The following is a 16,507-nucleotide window of genomic DNA, read 5'->3' as shown; positions in this document are numbered from 1 at the left end:
TCTAAACAAGGACCCATGTTAAGCTCTCTCCTCACTAACGATGAGCTGTAACCAAGAACAAACTTGGATTTGCTCTGCCCAGGTATAAAAATAGTAGATTGAAATAATTAACCCTGGCTTATAAATGCAAGCTCCTCTCTTGGAGTTCACATAGCCTTGCTAAGCTTGGGAGCATGTCCGCAGGGCTGGCTCAAGACATTTGGCTGCAGAAGGTGCCCAGCAGGTTGTTCAGTCTTACTTCATCACTGGCAATGGAGCAGGGTCTTCCACCCTGCGTGAGGACAGCAGGCTAATTTAGGAACCACATGGCATACTAGCTCTATCCTCTTACTATTTCACCACTGTTCCCTACATACTTTTAAAATTTGAAGATGTCAGAGCATAACAAAAATAATAAATGCAACTTGAATTACTTGGAATGATGCATCTCCAAAGTTCTGCTGTTCATCAGGTCTTTGTTTCAACTGGATACTAAAATTGTTAAAGCGGTTGTAGTTTTTGAAGAGCTGGACCTTTAACACAACAAAGAACTAAGCAAGTTAAACTGGTTGGGCAACAGTGAGCCAGAGTGTCACTTGCCATTTCATTCTAGCTGTCTTCCTTCTATGACACTATTTCCTAAGGCAAGTTTAGTATACTGAAAGCACCTTCTTTAAACAAGCAAAATAGCTCGTGGAAATGCTTTTAGATACAAAACTTACCATAAAAGGAAAATCCTTCTCATCTCCAACCTGATATGCATTAAAGTTTTCCCAATGTGTTGCTGATCCAGTGAATTGTGGGTGTTTTAGTTCTGTAATGATCCCAGGGAGGAAAGTTACAGTAAAGGACAAATATTGTGCAATGCAAGATCAGTGGCACCTTTTTGATTGGTGTGGTGTAACCCAGTCTAGACGCATTGAGTATTTACACAGGGGTGGGCTGACTTCAGTGTTTATGATTAGTTTTTATGATGGTTCATTGCTATTTTTATTAGAACCACTAGCAACCTGCCCATTGTGTCTAGGAAAAGATGCAGAATAAGTAATAAACAATATTATTATAAGCATAATAAATACAGTGGTACCTCGAGTTACAAATGCTTCAGGTTACAAACTCCGCTGACCTGGAAGAGTTAATTTGAGTTGAGAATTCTGCCCCAGGATGAGAACAGAAATCGTGTGCCGGCGGTGCAGCGGCAGCAAGAGGCCCCATTAGCGAAAGCACGCCTCTAGTTAAGAACAGTTTCAGGTTAAGAACGGACCTCCAGAACAAATTATGTTCATAACCAGAGGTAGCACTGTTGTAGCAATAAATCAAGTGTGCATTTTTGAACCTCTTAACTGGTAAGACATAGCTCAAGGGTTGGCAAGGTTTACCTCGCCTGGGCCTGTTCACTCCAGTGGAGATCCCTCTGTGGGCCAGATTGTGCGTGCCCACAAGTGTGTGTGCCTGTGATTTCCGGTGTCCGCATTTGCACAGATGCGATTTCCGGTGTCTGTGCAGACGTGATTTCTGGTGCCACGGAAGCGAGTCCCTGCACTGCGCTGCGCCGGTTTAGCGCAGCACGTGGGGACTTGCCAAGCGGGCAGCTCGGTTCGGGTCTGGCTCATGGGCTGGTCAAACAACCCCCGTGGACCACTTGTGGCCCATGGGCCTTTGGTTGCCGACCCCTGACATAGCTGAACTGAGTAAAGCACTCTTGCCAAAGAACATAGCAATGCACCAATGCATTTAATTCAAGGTGTGCATCTTAGTGTTTAATGCCCTAAATGACTCAGGCCCCAAATGCCTTAAAGACTGCCTCCATATATCCTCTCAGGTGCTAAGAGGAGGCCTTCTTGGTTGTTCCTCCATCCTCAGAAACTCAGAAGGTGGTGACCCAGGAAAGTGCATTCTCTCTGGCTGCACCTAAGCTGTGGAAATCCCTTCTGACAGAGCTGCATTTGGTACCTTCATTTCACAGCTTTCAACCAGGCTTCTCACTGGCTCTGCTTTGAACCCCAAGTGTTTCTGCCTGGCCGAAATGTGTCCTTGAATTCTAATAATGCCTTTTGCTTGGTTGGGTGGAGGATAGAAAGTGTGTGTGTGTGTGTGTGTGTGTGTGTGTTTGTAGTTCAAAGGTAAAATTTACATGGATTGCTCTGCTCAATCTGGCCCCACCCACCACTAGCATATGGCCCTCAGAAGGTTGCCCAGAGTGGAATGCGGCCCTCAGATTGAACAGTGTTTCCTACCCCTTTTCTACACACATTCTTCTCCATCCTCCTTCCAGGTAAACAAGAGTCCTAGGACCAGTTCCAGACAGGCAAAAACACTCAAGGAGGGCGTGCAGCAGGGTGGTTGAGGGATGTGGCTGGGGAGGACGGGGTGTGTCCTGGGGAGAGTCCTGAGGGTCAGATGGAAAGCTTGGAGGTCCACATTTGGCTGAGGTTTCCCTACCCCTGGTCTACTGCCAAACATCCTACCTGGGTGGTTTCGATGCCTCCATGCTCTCTTAAATATTTGTGTGAGCTGCATTGTTTTCCTTTCATCCGGTAGGTACAACACAAGTCCCAACTCATTGCTTCTTCCTGTGCCAGAGCAAACAAAGGGGGGGGGTCCTCCTTTTATTAGCTCTCTTCGCCTCCTCCTGTATTTGCCAAGATCAGAAGACTTTGACTCAAAACAGGAAGTAGCTCCCTTAAAATCCTGGAGTGGATTAATTTCATTGACAGCTCTCTGCCACGTCCTGATTAGCTTTCAAGCTGGGTTTGTTAGCTTGCCACCCTGGGGAAAAGGGTGGCCTGTGTCTCTGGTTATGGCTAAACCCTGTAAGGCAGTTTTCACAAAGCTGATCTGCAAGGGCCATATGCCACCCACTGCCCAGTTGATATCTGTTCCCCCCACGTAGCTGCCATACATTGAAGTGCCCACCAATCACTGCTTCCTTGAACAAATAACTCTCCTGCTCCCTCAACGTCAGCACATTCCTCCAGTCCTTTCAGCCATTGCTGTTCTTTTAAGCCTGAGCCATAGCTAGAGCTAGGAGCTGTGCACTTGGAGTTGGGTCAGAACCAGTGGGAGGGGGCAGAATCTATTACTACTCAGTACAGAGGAACTAAGCCAGGCTCAAAACCAAATAAAGTCCTACTCAGGAAGACCACAGTTGCTCAAGCAAGGTTCCAGCCAAGACAGGAAGTCTTATATAGTTCTCCCTGTCTAGAAGGTGCCAATGGCCAGCCCAGGTGGGCAGGGCCAGTGCAGAGCCTAGAATACTTCACTATGCGGGATGTTGCTCCAAACTTCAATACAGTGGTACCTTGGGTTACATACGCTTCAGGTTACATACGCTTCAGGTTACAAACTCTTCTAATCCAGAAATAGTGCTTCAGGTTAAGAACTTTGCTACAGGATGAGAACAGAAATCGCGCGGCGGCGGCACAGCAGCAGCAGGAAGCCCCATTAGCTAAAGTGGTGCTTCAGGTTAAGAACAGTTTAAGGTTAAGAACGGACCTCCGGAACGAATTAAGTATTTAACCAGAGGTACCACTGTATGGGGCAGTTGCTCACAGAATCCCAGTTCTAGCTCCAGAATGCTAGGAACTAGTTTGTTAAGGGTGCTGGGAATTGTAGCTCTGGGGATAAACGACAGCTCCCATGATTCTTGGGGGGAAGCCATGTGCCTTAGCTTGGCATTAATCATACGGAAAACACTTTCTTATGTAAAATACCACAGAAACTATAGCAGCCATCAGCATTAAAAAATAATTGATTCAATTTCACTGACTCCTTTCTAACAGGTGAGAATAATGAACATATCCCAGAGAGTCCGAAAGACAGGAAATCAGTCTTACCACCAGAAGCAACAGTTTTGCCTTCCACTATCTCAGAAGAAGAAAGGTAATATTAACAAAAGAGAACTACTCACATGGAACTCATTGTCAACGAAAAATGTGACAGTCAAGGAATTGGTGTGATATTGCTTGCTGAGATTCTTATTCATACAGTTCCTTCTGTATATGGGGCACTTCACTGACCATCAAAAGATACCGTATTTTTCGTCCCATAGGACGCTCCGTCCCATAGGACGCACCTAGTTTTTTGGGGGGGAAATAAAGGGAAAAAAATTCCCCTTTATTTCCCCCCCAAAAGCAGGTCGGGGAAACCGAACCAGGTCGAGGAACAGCGGGGTGGCGGCGCTCTGCCTCCCTGCTGTCCCCCGAGCTTGTGGGACTGGCCGATGTCTGCCTGGCGTGAGGGGCACTCTGCTTCAGGGCGTCACGCCCGCTGGGCGGCAGGCTGCTATCCGCAGCATGGGGAGCCCTGCGGGGAACTCCTGCAGGGCTCCCCACGCTGCGGATGTCTGTCCGGTGCGTGGGGCGCTCTGCTTCAGGGCGTCACACCCGCCAGGCGGCAGGCTGCTATCTGCAGCGTGGGGAGCCCTGCGGGGAACTCCTGCAGGGCTCCCCAGGCTACGGATGTCTGTCCGGCGCGCGGGGCGCTCTGCTTCAGGGCGTCACACCCGCCGGGCGGCAGGCTGCTATCCGCAGCATGGGGAGCCCTGCGGGGACCTCCCGCAGGGCTGCCTAGGCTGCGGATGTGTTCCCGAAGCGCCGGGTGCTCTGCTTTCAGGGCGCCTGACGCTCCGAGAAGCGGGCTGCTATCCACAGCCTAGAAATCCCTGCGGGACCTCCCGCAGGGCTGCCTAGGCTGCGGGTGTGTTCCCGAAGCGCCAGGCGCACTGCTTTCAGGGCACCCGACGCTCCGGGAAGCAGGCTGCTATCCGCAGCCTAGACATCCCTGCGGGACCTTCCGCAGGGCTGCCTAGGCTGCGGATAGCAGCCTGCTTCCCGGAGCCTGGAGAGTGAGAGGGGTCGGTGCGCACTGACCCCTCTCGCTCTCCAAGCTTCAGCGAAAGCCTGCATTCGCCCCATAGGATGCACCCAGATTTCCCCTTCATTTTTGGAGGGGAAAAAGTGCTTCCTATAGGGTGAAAAATACTGTAGGTATTTGCCCCAAACACCTGCAATTTAAATATAGATGGGGAGGGGAGGAAGAAGACAACACAGAAAGTCAAAAGCAACAAGGGTTGTATGCTAGTCCAATGGTTCACACACACACACACACACACACACACCACAAATTGTTGACGGTCTTGGTGGACCACTTAATGGGGGTTTTCTTTTTGCCTGCTGCAGCAATTGTGATGTGATGTGCTAGATGCTGAATCATTTCAAAGTGTATATTATTACTATTACTATTAATTAAATTTGTTTACTACCCTTCATCCAGAGATCCCAGGGCAGTTCACAACAGAAAAACACTAAATGAGAATACAAAATATGTAATAAAACAAAAAACAAAACAATAACCCCCCTTCCACAAGCATATTTAAAAATTATTTCTTATATATTGTATTTTCATTTGAATTCCATAGGATTCAAATGGGTAGGTTTTGTTCACATACATACACACAGCAGACTCCACAAATGAAGCAGTGGCCCATGGACCACAATTTGGGAACCCCTTTGCTAGCCAGTGAAATTACACATGCTTAGAAAAAGGAGACAATTGGCACCACATTGGTCTGAGAACATCCGAAATGGATCTGGCATCAGGGAGTACACCCAAAGAAGGCTTGCAGTTAAGGCCTTTCCCATAGGTCTCCACCAGAGGGTTGAAGCATTGAAGTTCAGAGGCCAGCACTTCAAGACCCCAGTTACCTGGCCTGGCAAGTCTGTTGTCATCTTGTATGGACAGCAGGAAAAGCTATTATGTATTAAATACATTAGGACCATCCTCTTTAACTGAACTGCCAGTGCCTATTGATAGCAAGTAAGGTATATTCCTCTTCTCTAATAAGTGTCTGGTTATGTACTTATCAAATCAATGTTATTTCCTAATATAATTCTCAGAAATATAATTCTCAGAAAGTTCTGGGGAGGGTGTAGTTTTGTCTGTTGTGTTTTTTGGTGGGGATTCCTCAGCATCATTGGTGTTTCTTCTGTGAAGGGAGTATCTTGCAGGTGTCCACAACAATTCTCTTATTTCCAAATGTGCCCCTAGGCCCAGGAAGGGTGGATATCCTTGCTCTATCATATGAAGTTTTGCAATCAAGCACTATAGAAAACCTCCTCCTCCTAGCTTTGTTTTGGAAAATCTTGCCATTTTCCCTGGCTATTCACAGTGAAATCACCTCCTTAATTCATGCTCTGAACTGAAGTTTGAACCCTGCAGACTGTCAGGTCCTGTTTACAGGCTTCCCAAAGGTTGGATACTGTGGGAACAGGATGCTGAACAGATGGGCCTTTGTCCTGATCCAGCCACAAGGCTCATGGTTTGCTGTTATGTTCAGAAGACATCTACCCATTGAAGACTTGGGGGATAGTCACGGCTACTTTCAGCTATTTAAAAGCTAAAAATAAACCATGCAAGGAATTTTCTGTTGATTGCTTCCCCATTTTGTCAATTGCAAATACAACAATTCCAACCAAATGTTAATCATTAAACAGGCACTAGCACCTGAGACGCTGAAACAGTTGGATGCCATTTGCCAAACTGTTTGTTTAAGGCTGTAACTGCTTCCCTTTTGCAAATTGGTCTTTTTTGCCAGTTAGTGCAGGGTGAAGCATTTTGTAATCCAATCAGCTGATGGAGAAACATTGGGGGCCAGTCCTGATTTCACTATGTCTGGCCTCAAACAACTAGTCCAGACTGTTCCCTGCTAAGGAATCAACTCCTTCACATCTGACTGCTCCCAAGATCCAAAACATTCAGAGAAGGCAGACTGGAAGCAGAGTATGGAACTATTTTACTAATGACACTTAAAGTGCTTATGAGCCTCTTGCTTGCTGTTGGTGTCTCTCTCTGTTTGTAAGACAGAAATGCAGTTTATAGTGTGCTTGAATGCAAGTTTTTAAAGTGATGAACAAACATGAAGAGAAGTTCGTTATAAAGGTAAAGGGACCCCTGACCACTCTGGGGTTGCGGCACTCATCTCGCTTTATTGGCCGAGGGAGCCGGTGTACAGCTTCCGGGTCATGTGACCAGCATGACTAAGCCACTTCTGGCAAACCAGAGCAGCGCACGGAAACGCCGTTTACCTTCCTGCCGGAAGGTAAGTAGACCTATTGATCTACTTGCACTTTGAGGTGCTTTCGATCTGCTAGGTTAGCAGGAGCAGGGACCAAGCAACGGGAGCTCACCCCGTCGCAGGGATTCGAACTGCTGAGAAGTTCGTTATAAGCTCCCACTATTTTTGTGCTGCCTGTTACTTGAAGCATTGTAACTAGTGCCACAAGCATTATCTTCTGAATGAGGCCTGCCCGGCACCAACACTGACATATTTTTGGTGCCACATTAAAAACCTTCCTTTTCATTCAGGTGTTGGATGGAATTTGATCCTGCTGGGACAAGCTTTGTTTTAGTGCCTCTCCATATTGCTGATTGGTTGTCCCCCACCAGTAGAAGCTGGTGTTTTTATGTTTTGTGTATTTTATTTTATTTTTGTTCAAATTTTGATGCTTGTTGTTTCTAACAAAGGGGCATAGCTTTGCATATAGAAGGTCTCAGGTTCAACCCTTGACAGCTCTAGGTAGAACCGGGAACCTGTCTGAAACCCTGGAGAGCTGCTGCCAGTCAGTGTAGACAATACTGATGTACCAGTGAACTGCCTCAGTATAAGACACCTTCCCAGCTTGGCGAGATGCTGCTGGTCACTGTAAACAGTATTGAACCAGATGGATACATACATGTGATAGATCTTGTGATAGACCCCATGTTGACACACAACACACCCGCTCAACCAGCAACAGTAACAGCACCCAGCATCTTCATGGAACAACATTGTTTGTATATTGGCCTTTGACACCTCATATTATTACAGTGGTACCTCTGGATGCGAACAGGATCCATTCCAGAGCCCCGTTCGCATCCTGAAGTGAACGTAAGACATGACTGCACGTCTGCACGGGTTGTGTTTGCTGCTTCCGCGCATGCGCGTGATGTCATTTTGAGCGTCTGCGCATGCGCGAGCAGCAAAACCCAGAAGTAACACATTCCGTTACTTCTGGGTCACCGTGGAGCGCAACCCGAAAATATTTAAGCTGAAGCGTATTCATCCTGAGGTATGACTGTATATGATTTAGGACCTCCTCTATTCTTCTGACTGTAAATTGTTTACTGATTTCAATGTCGTCCATGTCAGAATGTCATCACTCAACTCCCATTGGAGGATTTGTAGGGCTGCATCACAATCCTGGATTTGCATGAAGTTAGGCGGGGGAGGGGAGCAAAAGAGAAGGCAGGTTTTAGACAACAGTGGAGGTTTGAATAAAGGAAACTGAGCAGTGGGGAAAGTGGTGATTTAAACAATGGCAGAGGTGTGAGTAGGGGGCGGGGGAAGAGTGGCAGTTTAAGACAAGGTTTGACTACCTTGAGAAGTAAGCCGGGAAAGACTCTGTTGTATTAGCCTCAAATGTCCCATAGCACCTTTGCACAAAAACTATTTTGCTCTTGGTACTGTGAGTTGCCTTCAACATGAAGTTCCAGATCCATTGTTGTAATTTAGAAGAGATACTTTAATAATGAGCAGACCCCCATCTTTGTATAACACCCATCAACTGAAGTTAACCTTCTGTAACGGAACAAGCTGGCAGGATTCTGTTCACTTTCAAGACACAGTAGCATGCTGTATATCGGCATGGGGTGGCTGGGTGCAAAGGTGGCTGCAGAATAGGAGAGTCCAGAGGGGATTGCAAAAAAAGAGGGAGGAGGAAGCATGAAAGAGGAAACATCAAAGGGTCTGGAGAAGAGGAAGGGATGGTAGCTTCATAACTGGGCAGAGGGTGAAAAAGGATTCTTAGTAATTGTAGTCTGTAGGAGGAGGAAGATGCATGAAGTTACCGCAAGGGTGGTTTGCATGCAAAAAAAAAGGGTTGCACAAAAGGAAAGGGAGGCAGAGACATGAGTGTGAAGGCAAAAATAGGTGCAAAATGAGGTTGCAGAATAGAAGAGAGAATTGACTTCAGAAACGTGGTTGGGAAGGTGAAAAGTGAGGTTAGTTGTTGTATTGGGGTGGGAAGGGGAAGCTCTAGGGAGTTAATATGGGAGAGATAGCGGGGGGGGGGTTGAGTAAGGCAAGCAGTGTCACAGTCCCTAGTATTTTTGTTATGTACTGAGTTGAATAGGATCCAAACTGCAGCAGTCTGATTAGTCCTAGAACCCCGCCTTGTGGGGAAGGAAGGAATGGTAAAAGTTCAATAGTCCCAAGAAGGCCTGAAGTTCAGTCTTGTTCTTGGGCACTGGGGCATCACAAATGGCCCGTACCTTGTCCCCAGTCGGGTGGACCCCTTCTGCGTCCACCATAAATCCCAGAAAGTCCACCTGAGGCACTCCTAGTAGACATTTTTCCCGCTTCACCTTGAGACCCGCCGTCTGGAAATGGTGCAGAACGGTGCGGAGGCGGTCCTCAAACTCCTCTGGTGTGGGCCCGGCAATCAACACATCATCGAAGAAGAGGGTGACGCCAGCAATCCCTTTAAGTAGAGAGTCCATTAGATTCTGGAATATGCCTGGTGCCACGCTGACACCGAATTGCAGCCGCTTTACCCTGAATGCTCCTCTGAGCATCACAATCGTCTGTGCCTCTGCTGTGGCCTCATCTACTGGCAGCTGTTGATATGCTTGGGCCAAGTCCAGCTTGCCAAAAATTTTTGACCCAGCCAGGGTGGCAAGAACATGGCTGACCACTGGCACAGGGTATGCATGGGCTGTGAGGGCCTTGTTTATGGTACATTTGTAGTCTGTGCAGATGCGGACCGAACCATTAGGCTTGACGGGTGTGACGATTGGGGTTTCCCAGGGGGCATTAGGCACCGGCTCCAGCACTCCTTCCTCCACTAGCCGGTCCAATTCCTCGTCTATACGGGGTTTCAGGGCGAACGGGACCCGGCGGGCCTTGAGCCTGACCGGTCGTACTGCGGGGTCAAGCTGTAGAGCAATGGGGGGGGGCCGTATACTGTCCCAATTTCCCATCGAAAACCCCCGGAAATTCCTTGCATATGGCGTCCACGTCCACTTGTAAGCTAGTGTGGTTCACCCCGGTGACGGCTAGCCCCAGTGGTCCAAACCATGCCAATCCCAGTAAGCTAATGTAGGGGCCCTGGACAACTAGCAAGTCCAGTTGCCGCGTCCGCCCTCGGTATTGCACCCTGAAGGTCCCCACCCCCATTGTGGGGACCTTACGTTTCTGGAAGTCCCGGAGGGTGAATGGGGCCGGCCTGAGTTTGGGACCCCCAGTAGGACACAGTTTCCTTAAGGTCCTTGCTGAGATTATGGATAGAGTTGAACCCGTGTCAAGCTCCATGCAGCATGGGGGCCCCTCTATCTGTACGTCAACATAAATTTTCTCTACGTTGGGGTGGGGCAACTGGTATACCTGGAAGTCCGTGAGCTCTGTCGAGTTGCCTTGGTGCGTTGGGGCTCTTGGATTGGTCATCTGATGCCTGGCGTCGGGTGGGCCGAGCCCGACACACCCAGGCGATGTGTCCCGATTTTCTGCACTGCCTGCACTCTGCGTTGCGGAAACGGCAGGTCCTCCTCTCGTGACTTTCTCCACAGCTTGCGCAGTTCCCTCCTTCTCGTCGAGGCAGCTGTGGTGTGTGGGCTGCTTGAGTGCGCTGCTGTACTCAGTGCACCTCCTCCCTGTTGGATCCTGAGTCGTCGGTGAGGTCTTCGTGGTGGACCCTCGATTGGGACGGCTGGCTCGGCCGTGCCTCTTGCGTCGACCTCTCGGCAGCTTTCGTTGCCAGGGCCTCCTCCAGAGCAACCTGGAACGTTAGGTCCTTCTTAGCGTAGAGGCGTCGTTGCAGCTTCTCATCCTTCAGGCCACCGACGAGGCGGTCACGAAGCATGTTCTCCAGCTCTGAGAAGTTGCAGAACCGGGCGGCTTGGCGGAGAGAGGTCACAAACCCAGTTATGGTTTCCCCAGGGGCTTGCCGCTTTGCGTAGAAGGCATTTCGACGAGCCACCACTGAGGGCTGTGGTGAAAAGTGCCCCTTCAGCTGTTCCATTATTGTTTTGTATGGAACAGTAGCGACGTCTTCAGGCGCAAGGAGAGCCCGGGCGATTTCAAACGTCTCCTCTCCGCAGACGCTGAAGAATATTGCCCTCTTCTTGGCGTCTTCTTCGTCGGTGACCCCTTTGGCTTCTAGGAGGAAGGTGAAACGGGAGGCGTACGCTTCCCAGTCTCCAGATGCTGGGTTGAATGGCGAGAAGCTGTTGTCGGTTGCCATTCTGAGTTCCTTGTGTCCCAGAGCTGAAGCCTGGATACACGGTGCGAGGCAGCGGTGCAGCAGGTGGCGGTGCTGCGGTGCTGTGTGTGGCAGTCAGCTCAGCGGGATCCCATCCTTGTCGCCAGTGAAATATACTTAGAGTCGCAAAGTGATTTCATGCTCTTTATTCAGCTCATAGTGGTGAAGAGGAATGAATGAATGTCCCCTCAAATATCTGCTTTATATACATTATTTACACAATGGGCTGCACATGATTGGCTAATTCCGGAATTCTACTGTAAGCCAATCAGGTTGTGGATTCACTTCTATCTGGAGCATGATTGGGTAGTTCCTGCCAACCAATCATACTGCTCCATTGTTCTAGGACCAATCAGACTGCTGCATTCTGAATCCTATTGTTCTAGGACCAATCAGACTGCTGCCTTTTGGATCCTATTGTTCTAGAACCAATCAGACTGCTGCAGTTTGGATCCTATTCAACTCAGTACATAACAATTTTCATACTGTTGTAACCAATACATGATCCAATGAGATTATCCAATACATCATCATCATCTCAGGATTTGTGTCTTTGTGATAAAATGTTGTTCTTTCTCTGCAGATCACGTGAAGCTTCTTTGGATTCAGCAGAAGGACACAGATCCAAACCAAAGCCAAGACTGAGGTTGTCTACTCTTCCATCCTCTGCAGAGAAGGTAGTGTGTCCAATGGAAGTGGGATTGGCATTGACAGGCAGCTGTAGATCTAGAACAAACAAACAAAAGTCCTCTTTAACATAGGTAGGGATGGGGAACCTTGTTGAACCTGCTGCAGCTCCCATCATTCCTGGCCATTGACCATACTTGATAGGGCTGATGTTAGTTCAGCAACACTTAGAGGACCAAAGATTCCCCACACCTGGCATAAAGGATACAGAACATATGAAATCTGCTGTCACAAGGTGTGGTGATGGCCAGTGGCTTAGATGGGGAGGCGGTACACAGATTCAGGGAGGGCGGGTGTTCTTTTCTGGTCACAAGGTGGAGCTTCCAAAGCACAGTGGGGCAAGACAGCAAAGAGAGAGGTTCTCCTGGGCGATGTATTTCATTTATATAACACTTGATTGGAAAAAAAGCCCTGGAAGTGGTTTACAAGTCAGGCTCCCTCCCAAAACACAACTGCACCCAGATGGAATGTCTATGTGTGCACATGCAGCAGAATTGTAGGGAGAGAGGGAGAGTCTCATGAGTGAGCTCACATCCACTTTGTCTTTAAAAGCTTGGTGGGTGGGGTATGCCAACCATTGGGACATCTTTGTAGCCTCTGTTTCATAATGAATCTCTTCCCTTGGAATCATGACTTCTGCTGCTGAGCCTGTACCACTTTTCGCCTGAATAAATATCTCTGTCATCTGAGGGCAGTCATGCCACCAGACTGCCTCAGTGGGATAGCTGGGATTTGGAGCTCATTTCATCAGTTTTGTTGGAGGCCCAGCTCCACCAGGCATCTCCTGCCCCTGAACTGTGCCAACTGGTTGCTACAAGAACAACTGTTTAGAAAGTGGGGCCTGAGCGTAGCTGTCAACATTTTCCTTTTTTTAAGGGAAATTCCCTTATTCCGAATAGGATTCCTCGCAAGAAAAGGGGAAAGTTGACAGCTATGGGCCTGAGTTGTGGATTTGATTTTCCTCTTCCCTCCCTGTCCTTTTCCCCCCGTGTGTAGTGGTTCTTTTTTTAAGGTTGTAAGCCTGTGGGTGGGAGCTGTCTGTCTTGTCTTGATCGTATGCAAGCTGCTCTGAGAGCCTCTTTTTGGCTGGAGAGCAGGGTACAGATTCTCTTAGTAAATAAATAAATAACTCGTATTTTCCTCTTCAGAGATCGAGCGTAGAAGATATCTCTCCAGCAGACAGTGGCGTTGGTATAAGTCCTTTCTTGGTTACAAGAAGCAACTCGCAAGGGTATGGAAAAGGTAAGGTGCCTGGCTAGCTCTGGTCCATGGGGTCACGAAGAGTCGGACACGACTAAACGACTAAACAACAACAACATGCTTCATTTTTTGAAGTTAAGCATTGGGAGCTTCTATTCAGGGAGGCACATTTACAGGGGAGAACCAGCAGGTGAAGGAAAGGTAAAACATTCCCCTCCTACCCAGTAATTCTTCCTAGTCCATATTCCATCCCTGCATCTGAGGTCAGGTGGTAGGTGAGTGTAGCAGCTTACCTGGATGGGGCCACTGCAAGGTCAAGCTCCTGTGAGTTGAACCAGCAGAAGCACTAAATTCGTGGGGGTGGCCCCACCAATGCACCCATATAGTCCCAACTTCACCTCTGGCCAGCAAATGCTGGCCTCAGCTCCACCATACCGTACACACTTCCACTGGAATTGGGAATCCCAGGTTTGCTTTGCAATGTGTAGTTGCACCCTGCGCCTGGGGCAGAATGCACTGCTTTCTCCAGAGCCAAAAGAACCATAGGAGAGCACAGAATGAGGACATTCACATAGCCCAGTTGGATGGTATGCACTTCCTGATAACAGTCAGTTGCCCATAATAAATTATAGGGTACTGCTTTCCCCAACCTGATGCCCTCCAGATGTTTTTAATTTCAGCCACCATCAGTTGTGAGCATTGGAAATTATGCTTGGGGTTCATGGGAGTTGTATTGCAAAACCTCTGGAGGAAACCAGACTGGAAAACACTAGTTCAGAACACCTTGTAATTGCAAAGCAGTTGAGTGTAGTTCTGTCAATGATGCTCTGAACAGGCTCTTGGGGTTCTATTTTTGTTGCAGGTCATGAAATACCCTCAACAATATCCACAAAGCTTTCTGAAAAGGATCTTGATGATTTTTCTTATTCAACTGGCGGGGATGTTGCAGATGCTCCTTCAGAAAGCCACACATTCTCACCAGTTCCACAGGAAGAATTTAGCCCTTCCAGCAAAATACCCGTGAAGAGGATGTCCAACAAAGGATCGTTCCAACCTAGCACAGTTATAGCTAATGGAGCTGAGAATCCTGAGTTTGGTCTAGCAAAGAGAGAATCACCAAAGAGCTCAAAATTACCTACTCTAGATTGGGAAAATGGCCCTTCTGTCAAACAAGGAGCCAATTATACAATCTCCTCTAGCAACAATAAAGATGAGGAGATTGGTCTGGATCGGGAACACTTTAAGAACCTGAAGAACTTTTGGGAGAAGGGTGGGGAGTCCCTCTTGGCTAATGATGTATCTGAAATCTCAGCAGAAAAGGCCAGCACCACAGAGGCCAATGGAAGGCCAGCAAGACTGAACCGATCTCTCTCAGCCCAGTCTAATAACAGCCAAAATGGTGATGACAAGTTCACTTCTAATATACACCCCAAAGCCAGAATCCCCTACAGGAAGCCAGTCGCCTTGTCTTCCAGTGAAGATGAGCCCACTTATACTGCTCCTCCAAGGAAAGGATCGGGATCTGCAATCCCCCGGTCCACATATGGCAGAAGCAAAGGGGCAATGACCAACAGAAATAGCCTAAGTGATGGGAATGGGAAGCAGTCTCCAGTGGAGGAGGAGAAGAAGAAGGTACCACGTTGCACAAGGAGATCAAAGTTGCCAGTTCGAGTGCCATCAGTCAAAATAGAGGCACCAGCTAAAGAGCGAACTGGCATCATTTTTGAGCCAGAGACCCCTGCTGACGAGTTTATCATGGCTGATGAAAGCAAACGTAAGACTGATTCTTTAGCAGGTAGGGTTCAGATATTGATAGAGTCTGTATCTTCAGAGGATGTTGATAAAGTTGGTAGCTTTGTGGAAATAAGTTCTGACTTGGGCTCTCAAGACAACCTGGAAATGGAAAAGAAGCAGCTTAAAGATGGGCCTAGTAGCCTTGCAGAGGACCCACTACAAAACGAGGCTGTAGATGAAAGAGGAGTCGCTCAGGAAGTGGATTCTTCCATGCTTTCAGGTACTGATGCTTTGCTAGTTATACATAGTTTTGTCAATACAAAAAACACAAAAACGTGAGGTTGTACCCTGATAAGTTAGAGTAGACTCATTAAAGTTAATGGGCCTAAGTTAGTCATGTCCATTAATTCCAGTGGGTCTATTCTGAGTAAGACAAACATGGGCTGCAACCCTGTACCAACTTGCACATACCACATTGCCAATCAAACGTAGAAAATGTTAAGTAAAATATTGTCATCTGTTTATCTAGGATAGTAAGCTACCATCATATACATCTTAAACAACAATTAATCTACAATTTGGTGCCTTACCTTTCGGAAATACAACCACCATAATTATTACTCCAGTACAGTTGCCCCTTCTCTAGGCTTGTCTTCTCCAGGGGCTAAGGAGCCTGTGCCTCTTCAGATGTTGTTGGACTCCAACTGTTACCAGGCCAGCTGGCATGACCAGTGATCAGAGACAATTATCTACTTTGAGGACTGACCCTGACAGTGAATGAGAGAACCTGAGCTCTATGAGTGTTCCATCAGTGGATGGTCCGGGAAGATCAGAGTTGTAGTCTAACAACATCTGGAGAGCCACAGGTTCTCCACCCTTAGTCTGCTTAGCCATGGACTAAAAAACTGGAATCAATATTACAAAGAGCTCATCTTCACTTGCAAGCTGGCAGCAACTGACCTGGGTGGCCAGCAGTGCATTAATACAAACCAACCCAGTGTCTGGAAGAGCTGCTGGAGCAGAACAGTGTAAGCCAGAAGGCCCAGCTGTGTACACAAGCTCCAGGACCACAAGCCGTAATCTCTAGATCAAATAAACAAAGAATAGGAGGGGAAAGCTTAGGGGGAGGTGGAAGCTACCCTGTTCAAACCTTGGTTACAATAATGCCAATGTCTTACATTGTTTAATACACACCTGCTTGTTTTCCAATTTATTCCAGAGGGAAATGAACATCATTCTCCGGCTGCCAATAAATTAATATGTGCCAATGGCTATAGCCTTGCGAAGAGCTTGGTGAACATTTATACTACCACAGAAAGTAAGTAGTAGCTTGCTTCAATCCACTGGTCTGACTTTTTCTAACAAAGCAAGCTGGCAAAAGTTACCGTATTTTTCGCTCTATAGGGCGCACTGGACTATAGGGCGCACCTAGTTTTTAGGGGGGGAAATAAAGGGAAAAAATTATTTCCCCCCCAGCCCCAAAGAGCAAAGAAGCCAAGACAGCAGGAGTTGGCGCTGTGCTCCCCGGGCTTCAGGCTGCAGGCTGCTATCCGCAAGCCTTCGGAGCGCTGGGGGAACTCCTGCCGCGCTCCTAAAGCTTGCGGATAGCTGCC

The 16,507-nt window shown here is 47.9% G+C and overlaps 2 protein-coding genes across 3 annotated transcripts in view; one reads left to right on the top strand and one right to left on the bottom strand.

The window, feature by feature from the left end:
- LOC114589097 (synaptotagmin-like protein 2) overlaps nucleotides 1-16,507 on the top strand; it is a 46,644-nt gene that overhangs the window by 12,811 nt on the left and 17,326 nt on the right. For both annotated transcript variants that reach the window (XM_077922333.1, XM_028715163.2), the window contains exons 3-7: nucleotides 3,762-3,861; nucleotides 11,857-11,950; nucleotides 13,109-13,202; nucleotides 14,023-15,174; nucleotides 16,114-16,212. In XM_077922333.1, coding sequence (XP_077778459.1) covers nucleotides 3,762-3,861; nucleotides 11,857-11,950; nucleotides 13,109-13,202; nucleotides 14,023-15,174; nucleotides 16,114-16,212 — 1,539 coding nt within the window. The remainder of the gene's footprint in view (nucleotides 1-3,761; nucleotides 3,862-11,856; nucleotides 11,951-13,108; nucleotides 13,203-14,022; nucleotides 15,175-16,113; nucleotides 16,213-16,507) is intronic.
- LOC114589098 (uncharacterized) lies at nucleotides 8,212-16,073 on the bottom strand. The gene is made up of 2 exons (XM_077922335.1): nucleotides 15,485-16,073; nucleotides 8,212-11,999 (listed from the first exon to the last, which is right to left on the bottom strand). Exon 2 carries the CDS (start codon nucleotides 11,253-11,255, stop codon nucleotides 10,650-10,652), a length of 606 nt encoding a protein of 201 aa, XP_077778461.1. The 5' UTR covers nucleotides 11,256-11,999; nucleotides 15,485-16,073; the 3' UTR covers nucleotides 8,212-10,649.

Source organism: Podarcis muralis, chromosome Z (genome assembly GCF_964188315.1).
Source record: "Podarcis muralis chromosome Z, rPodMur119.hap1.1, whole genome shotgun sequence".
Taxonomy (NCBI): domain Eukaryota; kingdom Metazoa; phylum Chordata; class Lepidosauria; order Squamata; family Lacertidae; genus Podarcis; species Podarcis muralis.
The sequence above is the reverse complement of the archived record's forward strand: the minus strand, read 5'-3'. Positions and strand labels throughout refer to the sequence as shown.